Here is a 19,320-nt window from a genome sequence, read left to right on the forward strand (position 1 = left end):
ATCAGTAATCACCCACTACAAACATCGGAATCGGAAACCCATTTAGGTATACTAATATCATCAGATTTAAAATGTTCAGCTGCTATTGAGAAAGCTTGCTCTAAAGGACGAAACATGCTCCACGCCATCACACGACTTGGTACCGACTGTGTGCATACTAATCCATTAACTCTTATTAGTATCTATAAGAAAGTAATTTTACCATCAGTATTATATGGATGTGAAATGTGGACGAATATGACAAAACGCGATATACAAAAATTAGAGACCTTCCAACATTATGCTGTTAAATTGATCCTTAACTTACGAACATCGACAAGATCCGATATGTGTGAAAGTCTCGTCGGACTTCATCGAATTACTGCTGTAATAGACAAAAGAAAATTGAACTTTCTACGATGTTTAATAAACTGCAAAGCAACTAGTATACCAAAACAAATATTCATCCGAAGACTATACAAATACATATATCGAACTCACGATAGGCAAATAGGATTTATTCCTGATCTGATAGCTGTACTGGAAAAATATAACCTCATCGAATTTATCAAAATCTACATTCATAGTGCGGAATTCCCATCTAAGTTAAACTGGAAATATATTGTAAGAGGTTCAATAGAAATTAGAGAAGATGAACAACTTACAAGTAGAATTAATGCTGATCGTGACTTCATGCGTTTTAAAGACATACACAATTCGTATAGCAAACCATATGTTATGCTAAATACGCCGAATATTCATAATTCAACAAGACTGTATATATGTAAAATGTTGACGTGTGTGCCAAATGAACAGGGACAAACCTGTAGAATTTGTGAGCGGCCCATGGTTGATACAATAAGACACTTCACCAATAATTGTACGTCTACTTTTCTTCTGAGAGACACATTTATGACTAAAGTAATTGATTATTTTGGCGTCCAAACATATGTTGTTCTTGAAAATTTGTCGGAAGAGGATTTCGTCAAGACCCTTTTTAAGGGCAGCCATGAAAAACTGTATTTTGAAAATGAAACGATTCATCAAGAGTTCATATTAGACTGTGCATTTTACCTCCGAAAAGCTGCAAACGTATACTTCAATATTGATAACTAAATATATGTCCATGAAATAAGAGACATTGTAGTTACGACTACCAAAACAACATAATTTCTTTGTAAATATTATTATTATATACATGTACTCTCATTTTTGAGGAATAAAGAATGATGATGATGATGATGATCCAAATCTATTTTTTGTTTACATTTTACCCTTGTATATTCGATATAGAGTTTAGATTATGGTTTCGTTATTATGTCACCATTCTTTGTTGTTTTAGTTAGGGTCATATCTTAATTCTTGTCAGTAAAGAGTGCTTTGTAAGTTTCATAAATATAGTTCCTCATTTGAAATTTGGTTATAATTAAGTTTCTATATGAGAACACTTAAAAAGTGGCTAAATATGAAACTTACTATCAGACCTGCATAAAGAGCTTGTTGTTAATGCATTGAAAATTGTTTTAGAAACGAATATATTTCATTTCAACTGTCACGTATCAACAATGTAAAGGTACGGCAATATGTTCAAAATGGCATTATACTTTTTATGTATCCATTTTGTGTAGTTTTAAGTAGGCAGTTTGTGTTTTATGATGACATTGCTGCTATGAAGTCTTCAAAAATAAATAGTTTGAGGAGCACCCATGATGTAACGAAAGCGCTAATTTGTGTCGGTGTCGGTTTTTGCTATTTTCAGAAGGTTTAATGCTCTAAACGAAGTGAAAGCGCTTGTGATTTTACGGTTTGCGTTTTCATTAATATAATTCTTTATGGCGCGAAGAAGTAATTCTGACAGCATAGACAATGAAAAATATCAAATGTTCGAGGCAATCTGCCCCCCCCCCCCCCCCCCCCCCCCCCCTTATCAAGCCACAGTGTAAACAGTACCAGAAAGTACAATAAGGTACAGTCAGAGTAATATTTTCAGTAGTAGTTAAAATAACAACCATGAACCCTTCGGTCGGCGTAGGCCAACGGCGGACGCTAGCATGACATTTACAGAACCAGGTTCTATGATGGAACGCCATACGACCAACGGGGAAGACATTTGAAAATATCCCGCGCGTATAAAAATGCCGAAGTGTTAATAGACACTTCGGCCCAAACTGATTATAAAGATACACACTTGATTCTGGATGTGCAATGGACATCGACAGCCATGGATGAATAATCAGAACAAAACTTAACAAATGTACTCAGGGTGTGGTCAGAGAGATTGACTACTGACCGTTTTCGTGGTTTGCTTATTTTTGGGGCGTAGTCAAACTCTGTCCGTATACTCACATTACCAATCCATCCAATTTTGAGACTAATGGACTGACATACCGCATCCTCCAGTCGGCATGGATGACAGATACTCCTCCACATGTTATTATAAGTCAAAACTAGACATTTAGTCGCCTTAATCATTCATTTGTAGTTCAAATGATGGAATATTTATTCCAAATTATAGATTGAAGCTCTCGCCACACACAAATTGGTGTTTTGTACAGGCTCATAGCATATACGAGCACATGGGTACTCATAGGACCTTCCTGCAGAGAGGGGATTCCTGCCGTTTCCACCTGTAGCCCCTCGCCATCCTATTTTCAATATGGATGTATATGTTTGTTCTTCAAACATTATAACACTATTTTCTATCCTCGCTTATAGGAAGTACCCACTCCTTATGTTTACCAATCATACCAATTCATACAGACCACATAAACACAATTTCCTTATATTATGGACTTAGATCGCAGGAAATGCAGCTGATTGGCTGCAGCTGATTGGCTAAATAAATTGTGTAATCACATGTTATCGGTTTTTGACGAGTCGTCCTGATACAACCGCCCGGTTATCGTTACCCAAATAGGACTTTTTGAACACCATTCGAATTGATTTTTAAAGTTAAAATTATGCATTTCGGCATGAATACGTTTACATTATTTTGATATTTATTCAATGTACGTTAAAAAAACAAATTTTAGTCATTAATATTGGATTTGCCACTCGAAAATGTCACTGCTACTTACTGTTTGGGCCGCGATTAGCGGGAGGATTAACCTACCACGTAGAAAAAAAAACATTCACTACATAGCAAGCGCTGCCATCACATCGATTCAACTCGCAATGTTATTTTGTTGAACCTTTTAGTTATATTAGTTTTATTTATCTATTTTTACAATATGTACACCACCTCGGATGTTTTCTAAATAATTATAATAGGCCCTGTGATTGATTATCGGCCGAGTTATTATTTCCTGACAAATCATATATTTCTAGTAGTACGCATCAAGCAAACATCTGTTTTTTTCGAATACAGTACCTATATTGGACCATACTGTCGTTATTACTTACTAGACCCTATACATGTATATACATGTATATTTACACCTGCAAAGTTTTGTCACTATATAACAATACCAGCCCGATTTGTTTACCATTCTTGCATGGAAGCATTGACCTTTGAACTTGCGTATGAAAATATGACAGGGTACGGGAACTACTTTCGCCAAACACATGGCTTTGTTTACATTTACAATTTAAGCTACAAAGGGTTATTTTTAATTTGAAAAAAAAATCTATTATTTTTTATATGATAATCTATCAAAATGTTTTTGTTATTTCTGTTAATATCATAGTAAAAAAAACTATTTTTTACCGCGGAAAAAAGTCTCAATTTGTTGTGAAGCGTCACCATTGGCTGTTCTAATAATTGACTCCTCCCACTGTGTCCGACTTTTATATGATTTTTTTTTTATTTACAAAGAAAAAATATTGTAATCACAGAAACAACGTCCGTAAGTGTAAATATAGGGATTGGATTTCACTTTTATGTTAACCATGCTTTTATGGAGCAATTCCTCTAAGAATATATTCTAGATGGGGCGATAGCGCGCCCCATAGAATATATACTTAGAGGAATTGCTCCATAAAAGCATGGTTAACATAAAAGTGAAATCCAATCCCTATATATTCATCCTGCAACTGGCGCCGTATTGTCGGAATACACCGACCATAGAGAGTTTTTGCTGTATTCGGCAGTGACGGAAACAGCTGTATTTCAGAATCTTAGCAAACAATTTACAGGATAAATAGAATACATGGTCAGTGTCTTTAAATATAAACTGTATTTTTAGTGCGGGACAGAAAGACAAAAGTGGCTCGCCAAGGCTCGCCACTTTTGTCTTTCTTACCCTCGCCAAAATACAGCTTATATCATAAGGCACTGACCATGTATTCACTCTAAATATATAATTGATCAAGTAGTAAAAACGACAAATAAACTGTCGAATTTTCGAGGCAATCTGTCCCTTTATCAAGACACAATTAAATTACAAACGATCACATACAGACATAGAACATGGAACAGTTGCACAAATGTATTAGATAAACAACGAAAAACATTGTTATGTTTGTGAAAACAATCCCCTCGGTGGATAATCAATGCTCCAAGCGCCTATTTTAACTAATCGGATATATATATATGATCAGATAAAACAATGTTAGGCATAGTAGGGATAGGATATTATTGTATGAGTGTAGTATACCGGTATGGAACTATCGCCTGGAGTACATACTGTACAACGCTACAGGAGAGGGACAACAGGTTCACGGAGTATAATTATATGTCATGCACCATAAGAGAGTTTACGACATCAGTTAAAAATTGTCACAGTCTAGAGAACTGATTGGCTAACAAGCATTGAAGCACTCTGAGTGGCAATACATGCCATCCTGTCAATGTTTAATGTGTTAACACTATCATCTGGTACTGTTATTCTGAATACCTTTGGTATTGAAATGTATTTTAAAACACGTTAGTGTTACCTATTCATAATTAATCCAAATCAATATTTTTATCAAGTTTACAATAGCACACTTTCCAGGTAACCTAGTCTACAAGATGGATGGTATTTTTCGGATGTTGTTGTTTATGCTACTTATTTACTCAGGTAAGTTGATACATGTACAATACATCAGTATGATATCGATAATTACTTATATTGAAGAATGTTTTGATATCGATGATTGTTTTTATTTTTTAACGAAATGGGTAATTCTTTTATTGGAAGATAGGTGTTGTGCATATGAGGATAAAAAAAAACTTTGATGAATGTTTATACAAGAGGTAATACGATGGGGATAGAAAGTGTTATATATGTATATATAGGAGTAGTTATGACAGAGATAGAAAGTATTATATATCTAAATATAGGAGTAGTTATGATTAGGATAGAAAGTGTTATATATCTAAATATAGGAGTAGTTATGATTAGGATAGAAAGTGTTATACAGGTATATATATGATTAGTTATGATTAGGATAGAAAGTGTTATACAGGTATTAATAGGAGTAGTTATGATTAGGATAGAAAGTGTTATACAGGTATATATAGGATTAGTTATGACAGAGATAGAAAGTGTTATACAGGTATATATAGGATTAGTTATGATTAGGATAGAAAGTGTTATACAGGTATAAATAGGAGTAGTTATGACAGAGATAGAAAGTGTTATATATGTATATATAGGAGTAGTTATGATTAGGATAGAAAGTGTTATACAGGTATATATAGGATTAGTTATGACAGAGATAGAAAGTGTTATACAGGTATATATAGGAGTAGTTATGATTAGGATAGAAAGTGTTATACAGGTATATATAGGATTAGTTATGATTAGGATAGAAAGTGTTATACAGGTATAAATAGGAGTAGTTATGATTAGGATAGAAAGTGTTATACAGGTATATATAGGATTAGTTATGACAGAGATAGAAAGTGTTATACAGGTATATATAGGAGTAGTTATGATTAGGATAGAAAGTGTTATACAGGTATATATAGGAGTAGTTATGATTAGGATAGAAAGTGTTATACAGCTATATATAGGAGTAGTTATGACAGAGATAGAAAGTGTTATACAGGTATATATAGGAGTAGTTATGATTAGGATAGATAGTGTTATACAGGTATATATAGGAGTAGTTATGATTAGGATAGAAAGTGTTATACAGGTATATATAGGATTAGTTATGACAGAGATAGAAAGTGTTATACAGGTATATATAGGAGTAGTTATGATTAGGATAGAAAGTATTATATATCTAAATATAGGAGTAGATATGATAGGGATAGAAAGTGTTACATAGTTATTTATAGGAGGTGTTATGATGCTGAAAAGAAAGTGTCATGTAGGTTCATTGTATATGTATTGGATGTATTGTGAAAGAGATAGAAACTGTCATATATAGCAGTTAATTTGATTGGTATATTAAGTGCTATATAGGAATTTAGGGGTATAGAGAGTGTCATATATATAAAGAGAATACATGGTCAGTGTCTTAAATTATAAATTGTATTTTGGCGAGGGTATAGAAAGACAAAAGTGGCGAGCCTTGGCGCCCATGTAGGGACCCGGGGAAAATACTCAGGATTGCTCCACAAGCATCGCTGTTACTCCTGGAAACTAGAGGACGAGTTATTTCCTGGAGGGGGAGTATGTAACCCTGTTAAATACTAGCCGCAATATACCTCTCGGCAAGAGAGATATTCTCTTTAGCTCGATCGATTGAGCGTAAGACTAGTAAACCAGAGGTCCCGAGTTCGATCCCTAGCGGAAGCAGTGATTTTAAATCTAATTTATCATGCGCTCTGTTACATTGGCATCAAAGTATAAAAAGTTCTGTTGCCCAATTCCCTTTGTCTGTGCCATCTTGACAATAAAATATTCTGAAATCAAAGTATAAAAAGTATCATTATATGAATGTCAATGTAATGTTATGGTAACGATGGCTACTGAACAATCGTGCACCGTTACTGTTTAGTCCAATGAATACAGCAAAAATATCAATGCCTGTGATGAAACAATATTCTTACCATGACGAGAATTCAATTATTTACAATACCTTGTATTTCAATCAGGAATCACCTTGGTAAACATAATTAATAAACTATATGGATATCTGTATATACTATACCACCTTGATCATCTTAGAACAGATGTCATTAAGGAGGTAACTGACTTATAATCTATAACATCTCTATTTATACTTTCTTTCATGCCAATTTTGCCACCAAGAGATGCCAAAATGCCAATTACAGCCGGAAGCTGCCAGTTTGGTATGCCGTACTGTACGCAGTCAGTTCGCAGTCAACCACCAAACATATCTCACAGTCTGGCTCGTTTGACTACTGCGATAAACAACGCCTTTTACAGCTAAATCGAACTGAGTACACAAACTAGTATTACAATATAACTCGTAATACTCCAATGCATTTAGGCAATGACCATTTACACTAAGATAAACAAATAGACTTACGTAATATCAGATTCCTTATCGAGTTGTGGAAGAACACCGAAAAGCACGATGACGTCACCCTTAACCAGTGTAAACACGAAATTGTTGGACTACTCGTACAATAAGGAAAGACTTACTTCTTACCAAAGTCACAAGTAAGCAATGTGATATAATGATATCATCTTTCTCTATGAAAATAGAGATCAGCTTTTACAAAAACCGCACAATACCATCAGAATCTCTGGAATGTAACGGGATTCACTAACACCAGTGGAAATTAACCATTTAAACTCCCGATGCCGTCAGAAACGTCATTGACATTGACCTGGCTGTTATCAATTTCCTAACTTCGCATCATGTTGATGTGATTTCCCTTTCATTACGATTTAATTATCTATTTCTATTCTACAGGTACACCGGATACGCAGCACGTGAACTTTTATGAGGACAAAACAAGGTCTAACTATGTTTTTCGTGATCCTTTGTTCACTGTCGTGACGTCAAGTTTGTCCAAATGTGTAGCCCTGTGTAATATAGAGTCAGAATGTTATGGAGTCAGTCTTCATATCAGCGATAATAGTTGCCGTGGTTACAAACGATTTGCTGGCCCTTCGACAAGCCATGGAACGAGAGTCTGGAAGAAAGGTAAATATCATTTCATCTGATATTTCTTGATGTTATGCTGGTACACTATAGCTGACTTTAAGTAAGCTACATGTATATGTAAGATACATTCATTAGATCCAGGCGAAACTTAAATCTACTAGGATTTAAGTAGTGTTTTACGGTCAGAAATGTCTTAATGGCTTTGTTTTAATGTAAGAAGAAACATGAGAAAATAGCTATTAAGAAGCTAACACAAATGTATCGAACGTGAGGTTGATACCTATATTTTCAAATTCTCTCCTCAATGTAACAATTGCACAACACTTTAACTATAACTATTATGTTTAGCATGTCAAGTATTGTTGCGATTTATTAGATAGCAAATTATTGAGCTTAGCTCAGTATGATGTTAGATTTTCTTGATCTACAATAGATTTACAAATGATTTTTGAGATAATTTGAATTGTTTGAAGGATGGCTAGGAACTCATTCTCTCACATGCATTTTATTTTATTACAATAAGATAATTACATTTATTACAAAAAGTTAAAATCATATCATGCAGTACGCCTTGTTGTACATGTATATCAGTGGAAATGTGCACAGTGATAAATATAGGGGCGAAACAACCATGGAGTGAAACAATCAAGTGTCGTTTGCAAGTATTCCCTTGTAATATAGAAAAGGGACATAACTGCCATAGAAAGTACATGGATCAAAAGTAATCATGAATATAGGTCATTGTGTTAAAGTACAAAGACGTAGATGAACACACATACAACCTTATTTCAGTATACATTGTTACAGTTACATTGTTTCAAATCCAAATACAGAAAGATGAATCTTTTATGATGATATTTTATAAAATCATAGTTTAATTGACTAACACCATTTATAATTGACATACAATGATATTAAAGTACATATTGTCACTAGAGTAAGTTACTTTTCAAAAATCACAAATACACGATATTTACCTCGTGTCCTTTATAATTTTGGAAAAATAACTAACGAGAGGTAACGAGATACCATATAAAACAACCTCGAGTTTGTGTGACCTGTTTCTACCACAACAGAAAAGCTATTCCGTTATGCGAGTATAGATAACCCTTATGCTATATTGGGTCAAAAAAGGTGAAATTCATTTTTGAAGAATATCGTGGGGATTTTGACGCATCCTTCGGTCTTATATATCGTCACTTCGGTGACTTTTAAAGGTAGCAGGTTTTCCCAATTATAATAGCAGGACAAAAACATGCTGATTCCTGATTTATATCACACCAACATCATATTAAGTAAAACATGTACCAGCCACGTCCACCTGGATCTACCTTCAATTATCTTACCTGGATAGGTATGAAAGGTAATCTAAATGCAAAACTGACCAATTTTGGAAATTTACTTAATGACGTTTAGATTTGTAAAAAGTGCAACATTACGTCATGGCAATTCATTGTTGTATGTATATATTATAATATTACGTGGAGTCGAATAAACAAGTTTGATGACCAAATTAAAGGTGTGAAGAATATATTATTCAAAACATCGCAATGTGCAGTCAAATCCAATAATTAAATCAAAATGTGATTTTAACAAAGTTATTGGGAATTCATAATTTTAGAAGCTCTATTATTAATTTTTGTTTTTACATTTTTTCGAGATAACTTCAATCATGAATTATTTCATGACAAATGCGTGCGGATACGACTTTGGTTAATGCGACTGTTGTTTTTTTAAATCGCAGATATACGTTGCCATCCACACTTCACTTACATTAAGTCTCTGGATCTTTGTTGGAAAAGTTATAATTTGCTTGATTGGAATAATGCCAATAGATTTTGCTCAGAGGAGGACGCACGGCTGATAGTTTTCGACACGGCCAGCAAACTGGATTCCGTCCGGCAGGATATTTCTGAAGCAGGAGGTAAGTTTTCCAGAAGTTAATTCCCGTGAATAAATAGAGGATCTGTTATGTGTTTTTTAAAAACTACAATCATCAATCTTAGATGAACGTTATCATTTTCTTACGAGCAAAAAAAAAAATAAACATTCAAAATGATAACCACCAATTTGATGTGAAAGGCAAATGCTATTTATAGATTCATAACTACCATCCTTTCTTCTTTGTGTACAACCAGCTGATCTTAATTAAGATCGTTATGATAATTCAAGTGATAATTCAACTTATTCCTGTGGCTACATTGATGAGAACAACTTACATTATTTTTTATACTGCCAAGTTTATACTTATGACAGAACTGAAGCTGTTAGAATTTCAAATGATATAGACCATCTCCACATGTATATAGTAGTCCTTACGATAATAAAGAGTAGGAAAATGTACACTTATACCTTATGTAGTGTACCATAGAATTTATTTCAAGTACTATACAGTCTAGTTTATATATCAATTTTAGTTATTGTTTGGTGTTGAAAACTTTACTGAAAATTGTTATTAGAACATCTACTAAATTGAAATTTGATTCAACCTCATCAGTATATGTAGGTGCATAAATTAAGATGCAACTATTAAATATAAATTTATATAATGTTTGGAAGTGCGTGTGTTTGAGAGGGTGTGTCTATGTAAGTAAGAGTGGCTAGAAAGAATGGGTGAAGGAATGTATGTAAGAGTCAACATGTATGATACATAATTAAGAAAAAAGAGATGGAGGAATATAAACAAGAGTCTAACAAAAATGGATGATGCATGATTTCACAATAAGTAGTTAATTACAATGTCAATTGTATATTGTTTTGTAACCCCCATTCTACGCAATGATGGTCAGTAGGACATGTGAGAGTCATGATTTATTGGATAAAGACATAAATCGGACGTATAATGATTACTACTATCTTTTTAAATCAAGTTGATCGAGGACTAAATTATTACTATTATACTAGCATGTTCTACCTTCATCTTCCCATATGTTGCACAAATGTGAACTCTGCTATAATTTATACTAACAAAAACGCAAAAACCAGTATTGTCGGAAATTGAGCATTTATTAATTGGCAATGGATAAATCAACAACAATATTGAAAAACTATCAGCATAAAAGCATACAATCTTTTCCTTAAAAAACGTTTTTCAATAAGTTATCATAATAATAATTAACGACTTAATGTTGAATTAAGTAAAAAAAAAAGACTGGAATATCATATCATGAAAAGTTTCAAAGTTAACGTCTCAAATGCGGGTACCTATAAAGTGCGAAACAAATGCAAAACGAAACGAAACGAAAGCAAACGAAATGAAACGAATCAAACGCAACGAAACGAAATCAAACACAACGAGAAAGAAAACATTGAAAAAATGAAAATAAAAATAGACTCTTCACAGGCCGAAGTGTCAGATTCTTATCGGTGTAAAAATAGGTACCCTCTCAAAGTTCAATGTTTTCAAGATAGACTAGGAGCTACCAAACAAACGTTAGCAGACGACAGAAATGTCAGAGGAAATGTTTATTTGAGTGAAAAAAAACATACCTTTAAAATATTCAAACAATTGATAATTATAAATGTATGTTTGAAACATAAAACAATTTATCTAGTGTTTCATTGCTATATTTCAGGATGGTATTATGATGCATGCACATACAAAGTTCAGTTGTACATACAACCAACCAGTGCTTAGCTGCTTACACGTCATAATGAGGATACTTCTGATATATGGTTGTATTCTTTCTAGTTTCCAAAGTCATTTAGATGGAGCCCATGAGTGTCTTAATTACTTGATTGTCTCTCCATGGACCAGAATCCCTGACGTCTGGAAAAGGGTCCATCTACGTCCTTTAAATTTATATCTTAACTCCGGTTAAGTTCATCGACACACCTCTTAAACAAGACTGTGTCCGCTCTATAACGAATACGATATGAGGATGTCGATACAAAACTCGATTAACAATCACTTTTCAGCAAGATCGTGATAACGAGCTGACATCAGTCGCGAAAGATGTCCACAGATTACCTTACGTCACACAGGTCGTTCGACGCTCTTTGAAGCATTACGATCTCCGGGAATTGCTCTTCAATGCCGTTCCCTATTAACAAAAGAATGCTCGAAAATTACAGACAAGACCACAGTCTTTGTATTTAGGGTGATATTAGACTGAAGAATAATTGAAAGTGTAGTCGGCTTTGTTTTGCTCGATTATAAGGTCCATGCAGCTGTAATACTCTGTTGGTTCGTGCGAAGACCGGATGACCAGGTGATAATTTCAACACCAAAAACAAGTAATACAGTTTAAACGTTTTATCTCCGCCACTGAATTTTTTTGTTAGAAGTCCCTGAATATGAACACATAAGTCACGCGACCATCTAGACGGCCGACGCTGAAAAACGACAAGGAAAATAAAAATATTGAACTATAAAAACCGGAACGATAACAAGAAACATATTAATTTTTGTTGCACAAGTATTTCACTCTTAGATGAACCTTTATTTAGACCTCGAGTTCTCATGAGCTTGCTAAAACACCGAAAGGCCTAGCAAAACATTGCAGAGATCTCTGATTTATCTTCCGCGCGTTCTTGACCTAATGGTGATCATGATCAGTGATTTTCTTTTATAGATACAATGCAAGGGAAGTAACTGCCAATTTCCTATGCAGCATCTGTTGAGTTCTGTTTCAGTGATATTTCAATGTACTAGTCTTGTTGATGATATTATGATAGTATATACAGTTAAACCTTAAGGAGGGGGTGTCAAAGGCATTAGCCTTTTGTCCAGTACCAAATGTTTTATCAATAAAGTCTTTGTAAAATGAAACAAAAAGATCTTGTCTAAACGGCCGTGACAGAATATAGCCGAGGCCGATATGTAGTGCTATCCTAAATTATGTTACATGTGTTTGTGAGAGAAAGTGTCAGTTGACTGTATTGTGTCATAATCGTGTTGGAAAGTTATTTGAAATGTTTTTGTGTTGTGCGTCGTTTATGAGGCTGGGAGCGCTTTGTAAATCCGATAACCGGTGATTTCCATGATGTAATTTGGAGGAATATGTTGATCATACAGCGTTAGAGCCATGTATCTATGTGTGCTGTGGTTGGATAGTTTCTTTTTATTCGAGAGTGGGTGTCATTTTTCTTTTGATTTTGTTAAGTTCATTTACTCCGATGACCTATTTCTTGAACTAATGAGCCACGCAGTCCAAAATTGACAGTATTTAGATTTCTACATCCACGGTTACCCTTTTACTTTGTGGTTGAACTAGATTCTATTGTATGTTCAATGTCTGTATTGCGACCTATTTTAGTGCTGTGTCATGATAAGTGGAAGATTACCTTCAGAATTCGATCATGGAAATGTCTTTGTCCATTTTTGCGCTATCACTTCATTGATCATATTTAACTTTATAACAGTAATTTGTATTGTATATTTACAGAAACTGGATACTACTGGGTAGGAGGACAATATGTGTTTGGTCAATGGGAATGGCTGGACGGTACTAAAGTGGACATGAGCACAACTTTCTGGGGACCTGGGGAACCAAACGATAGTGGTGATTGCATTGGGTTGGTAATGTTTTCCCACATGAAGTTTGATGACGGCAGGTGTACGGCTACCTTAAGATATATTTGTGAAAAACCATAAAAAATGGCTGAAAGGATTACCCTCCACCCTAGCCTTATCAGATATCCATAAGCATTTGTTTACTTTTTTAATTTTTACTTTAAAAATAATTTCATTGTTCACATCTAACAAAATTCATTGAAAGTAACGCATAGCCTTTAAACTCTCTCATCACAGTCATTAACAACAAACACTCATATATTCAAAATCATCGAATGATTTAAACATATTGTACATGTTATTGAATAATAAGTATTATTAGAATGACTAGCAGACTTGATTATTTATATTATTATTCATATATATATATATGGGGCAAAGAAGTAATTCAAACAGTGAGGACAATGAGGCTTGTAAAATTTTCGAGGCAATCCGCGCCTTTATCAAACCACAAAAAATACAAATACAATCACATAATATATATAAGAAGTACTGGAAATACAATAAAATACAATAAGAATAATATTTTAGTAACTGGAGAAACAACAATGATACCTTCGGCAAACGTGGGTCGAAGGCGGATAGAACGCTATGCGACCAACGGCAGAGATATTTTGAATTCCCCCGCACGTGAAAGTATATCGAAGAGTTCAAAGACGATTCGTCCCTGACTACTGCGAGTGGACGATATTGCATTGATATCATATTTCAGAATTTATATTATTATTTTTATTCTGAAATATGATATCAATACAATGTCGTCCACTAGCAGTATTCATCAACTGATTGCTCGCATCTATTTAGTATAATGATATAGCAGAGATGGAGTCCAGTAAATGATTTGTTTCTTAAGTGCAACAAGGCAATGGGAAAAAATGATCGCAATCTTGTACAGGAGAACTACGCTAGTAAGCAAGAGTATCATTTTGATTGGAAGTCAACAAGCACGAGTTAAAATTGCTGACACAATTGATATGCGGTAATGTAAACTTTTCTATCTTCATTGTATATTTGTACATTGATTTTGGACAATAGGTTTGGATAGGTTTTACATCTTATTTTGTATTGATCCAATATATGGCATTACGGAAAATGGACCGTTTGGATTATTCTATGAGGACATGAGGTTTGGAAAGAAATCGGAGTTGTAGAATTGAGTTCTTGGTAAACTAAAGGGAGATTAAACACTATATTACGGTAAGAGGGAAGAATGATATTACAGGTAAAACAGGAATTGATTGTGTTATAATTATAAGAGGGCATTTTATTATCAACACTTTCAAAGAAAGTAATATTGATAGAGTTTCTGTTGGCAATCTGATTTAGAAGCAGGAGCAAGTACACTAGTGGTAATATTGCAGTACCAACAAAGGCATAGATAGCGAATATACTGTTTAACATATGTGGTGCTGTATAAAACGTTCAATCACAGTATATTCTGTCTGCTTCACCCTCGCGTTGGATGCAGTTATATGTAAGGTTACCATTGAATAAAGAAAGACATACCTGAAAGATATACGATGTAGCGGTTTATTAAAGGGAAATAACTCTTTCTACCATAAAAGGGCCTAGACCTATTTAAAACATTTTGAAAGACAAAGTGTCATAATGTTTTGTTTAGAAGTGTTATTGATAAGAGGTTGTTTACAAGAAATATCTACAGAATTTAAGAAAAGATATGCTTGGAAACGTACTTGAAAGACTTGACAATACATTATAAATACCACTAAAGAAAAATTGTTGTTCATAACTCATTTACAATTGAAAAGAAGAGTTATATGAACTCTGTTGAGTTATGTATTGCCTGGTTCTGAGAACTGTTGGATTTATGAACATCATTCATTATGGAGAAACGTTTGGGAAAGGGCCAGTCAAGGAAAACTGGTATCAGATAAGAAATTAACAGTGTTGATTCAATCACTTGTACACCACTTGATTGTAATTGTGAATTATCTATTAACTTATTTTGTATACATGTATATCATTAAAATTTGTTTTGAACTTAGCTGTTAGTTTTCATATTTCTGTTATTATCACATTACTCTCTGCTCTCTGCTGTAGAGAAGACGAGGAACTTGTCACCGTAATCCACTTTCAGCAATGTTAAACCACATCTATTGTGTCGAAATCTTCAATCCAATTGTATTGTTGTTCTATTTTTTGATATAGGTGGTAGTACTTTTTGTTCGTTACGGTAGAATGACGATCTATTACTAGCCAAATCCAGCAATTTTGATGTATATATATCTGATGTCTGGACATCCTATGGATCATTTCTGAGTTGGGAAATTTCTTCATTGTCAGAATAGATATTTGTGTACTTTCGTTAATGAAGTGGATGCCGCATATTTTACGAAGTGAGCGAACAATAGAAATTTAACCGACTGACAGACTTAAGACAATAGTAATATTAGATTGTGGTGATGGGACCTGAACATAAGTGAAGGTATAGTCGCCGCCCTTTGTAGTTTCTTTTTTTGATAACACAACAGGATTTCCGAGTGAATTTGAGCTGGGATTGAACTAGACTGGATTACCTGCTGTAGTTTTTCTTCTCTCCGCTAGGCTTCGCTTCGAAAATTCGTATTCATGAGCGCAACCTAGCGGAGAGAATGGTACTAAGACAGGTAATCCAGTCTAGGGTTGCGCTTGGGATAGAAGCGCGGAAAGTGACAAGAGACAGACGGAATGATTGGTTGTGAATCTGGTTATGCATAAAACAGACCAAATTGACAGTGATATGTTGGTGAGATTTGATGATGATCACATACATACCTGTAAAAGATCGACATGTAGAAAGGATCCTGCTATACAGAATTGTTAAACTGATATGATGCTGAAATCAGCAAAACAGCTCATATCCTTTCTTTAACCAAAACATGAATACTTTTCACCTCATCACACATTTTTACTTCAAAGATCATCAACATATTCAAACAAGCTTATTGCTGTGATTTATTCAATACATGCAGTAATGTAACCCAAGCCAATGCTACATATAATGATTTGTTCAGAATATCAGGTTCGAATTGAATATTTTATTCAAAGCTCAAACAATCAACTTGAATGATCTTTGCAATAAATGTATTTGTTTAAAATTCAAACTTACTTAAAAACAGACTTACAAGAATATTAGTTGGCTAGAGACGGACGTAGAGAGCTAGGGATGCTAAGTAATAGTGAGGAAAACATGAGCGTCCCGCAATTTCAAAATAACTATGGATGGGAAAATTTCTCAGACTTTTTTTTTTGCTTAGAAGATGTAGAGTCCCCCACAAGTGGTTGCTATTCTTTCCTAAGTGAAGGACAAGTTATGTACGACCTAACAGTCATGAGAGGCTTTGTACATCCGTAACAAGTACGCCAAACACACAAAGGGAGGGACTCTATTAAGGAACCCCAAGGGTATAGTAGTGATGTGGCAAGAAATTTTAATGACAAAGTTATTTTTAGATACTAGTATCGAAAAACATGCAATGCCTAGATAAATTTTGAAATGCTAAATTCTGGAATATCACAGTATACATTTATTTGGGAATTTGCACATTCGAAATAATTTGTAATATATCTTTTTAGGAACGTTAAAGAGCTCTCAAAGTTAATACGCAGATTTTCTTATTTGGTTTGATGATGGCTCATCTGGTATGGGAAGTATTTACGTTATTTAGATCTTCAACTTTACCTGTGGCTGATGAGAGGTTGTCAGACTTGTAAGTTTCTGTATCATACAAAATGTGTTATTACTGAGGGACTCTACTTCGCTTATTTTCTTGTACGGTAATACATATATATACGCAACGTAGCAAAGTTATATTACTTGTTTACATTTCTCATAGAAGGACAGATTTGCGGGTACCCTTTGCAGTCCACGTGCTTTTTGTTGCTTCGTTGTAAATATATTTAAATGTTGTTACATATTATTAATATTTAGTTGACATAAAAGTTTTATTCCGCGTGTTAAATATATATGTTAACATAAATCCTCTTATGACTTGGGTGGATCTGACATTGTACAATGTCCTGTGAGTGCCGATAGAACTAGATCACATCATCATCATCATCATCATCATCATCATCATCGAGTTGTTCACTGATGTAGCAAGATACCAGTGATATTTGATATGTGCCTCAAATAACTGTCCGAAGGTATTCCATGTCTAGCTTTGGAAAGTCACAACTATCCGCAGTAACATATTGTTTGACAAATAGTGACTTGACTCTTCCGCCAAGATTAGGCTCATCTTTCACAAACATCACGTTCATAAACACTGTTTTATCTTCATGTTGCGACTTTCATTTCTTTTCATTTTTTAAACACATCGCACATATGCCGATCTCTTATGTTTAATTATTGTATTCTGTTATTTAAAAAAAAGCAACAAAATTGCATATAAATACATTAAATACAATTTATCCCATAACTACGCTTGTTTCACAACTGATATGGCACGTGATAAAATTCGTAGCAGTGTGTTATTATTTTTGTTTACACACCGCAGTGTGTAACCTCTTTCTAAGCCTCCGATTGGTCATTTGTGAGCCCAACACATCTGATTGGCTAACATCTGGCCTTTGATCACGAACTATTTTTACTTTTCTCACTTTTTTTTTCTTTTTTTGTTGACTGTCTTCAAAAGATCAGCATGGACATTTTTTGTGAATTTGTCGGTGCTCAACATTAGCATAACTGGGTGAGAGGGGTGTCCTCATGGAAATGTCGATTAATCTGGGGTTTGAGTCGTACGAAATAAGATTTGATGATAGTAAAATAGACGACGCACGGAAGTGATTAGGTACATGTAGATAAGCCTAGCGAACCAAAACTGACACCCCACCTCCCCCTTGATTCTAGATATGCAGTGGGCCCCGATAGCTATGAATGAATTATCAAAACAATAAACAGATGTAATACAAAATGGTTAAATCGCTGTCTCTAATCGTACTTATTTGAATGAAACGGTCGCAGCTTCTAACGTAACTGTTAGGCAGCTTTCCTTTTAGTTGGGTGTCATTCGGTACGGATGTTGTACCAATTGAAAAAAAATCTTGAATGAATAAATCTCAGAATGAACATTTAATATAACAATAACCAGTAGTAGCATACCTACGAAATCCAGGAAAGTACCGATAATTGAATCTGACAATGATTAAACTAGTCTAATATTCAGAGGTGACGTTCGACTTCGCGATGACGGTGTCGTCTTCGAATATATTGAGCGGAGTTATTTAAACAAGTTACCGATTAATAAATTACACAGACACAAGGATCTTCAAACTAATATTTCTTTTGTAAAATAATATCATTTACAAATACAGTACAGAGGATATGAGTCGTGCATTTAAAATAGATGATTAGCCTTCGTTCATAACGACCTATATTTTGTCGCGTAGTGATTTGGTTCTCGGAATTTAGTTGCTACGTTGGGACAATTTGAACTTGACAAGCTTACATTTGTAAGTAAAGAAGTTATGGGATAAACAAGTTTCCCTACTCGTGACGATTGTTTATCATTTTTATCCAACTCTCGTTAGTTAATTTTATAATTTTGAAAAAACACTCGCTAAAGCTCGTGTCTTTTCAAAATTAGATAATTAACTAACTCGAGTTGGATAAAAATGATAAACAATCTCCACTCGTTGGAGAACCTCTATATAACAAGAAGTCAACCGTACCTCGTGGGGTAGCAGACCACAGAAAGACTGTGTGGCCATGAGTGATTCTTTCTTAAGCAAATAACTCCTGTTTTATGATATGCGTAAAAAAGGAGAAAAAAAAGAAATGTACACTACCATTGGTATAATTTATTAAAACTATAATATATAAAATTGTTCCGGATTTTAAATTTCCAGATTTTCCGACGGGGTCTTACAAC

At 34.2% G+C, this 19,320-nt stretch overlaps 1 protein-coding gene across 1 annotated transcript; it reads left to right on the plus strand.

Moving 5' to 3' along the window:
- Positions 1 to 7,116: 7,116 nt before the first annotated feature.
- Positions 7,117 to 13,818, plus strand: LOC117331027 (C-type lectin domain family 6 member A-like). The gene is made up of 4 exons (XM_033889619.1): positions 7,117 to 7,210; positions 7,738 to 7,971; positions 9,677 to 9,856; positions 13,320 to 13,818. Exons 1-4 carry the CDS (start codon positions 7,117 to 7,119, stop codon positions 13,526 to 13,528), a joined length of 717 nt encoding a protein of 238 aa, XP_033745510.1. The 3' UTR covers positions 13,529 to 13,818.
- The last annotated feature ends 5,502 nt before the right edge of the window (positions 13,819 to 19,320 follow it).

This window comes from Pecten maximus, chromosome 7, assembly GCF_902652985.1.
Source record: "Pecten maximus chromosome 7, xPecMax1.1, whole genome shotgun sequence".
NCBI classification, from domain to species: domain Eukaryota; kingdom Metazoa; phylum Mollusca; class Bivalvia; order Pectinida; family Pectinidae; genus Pecten; species Pecten maximus.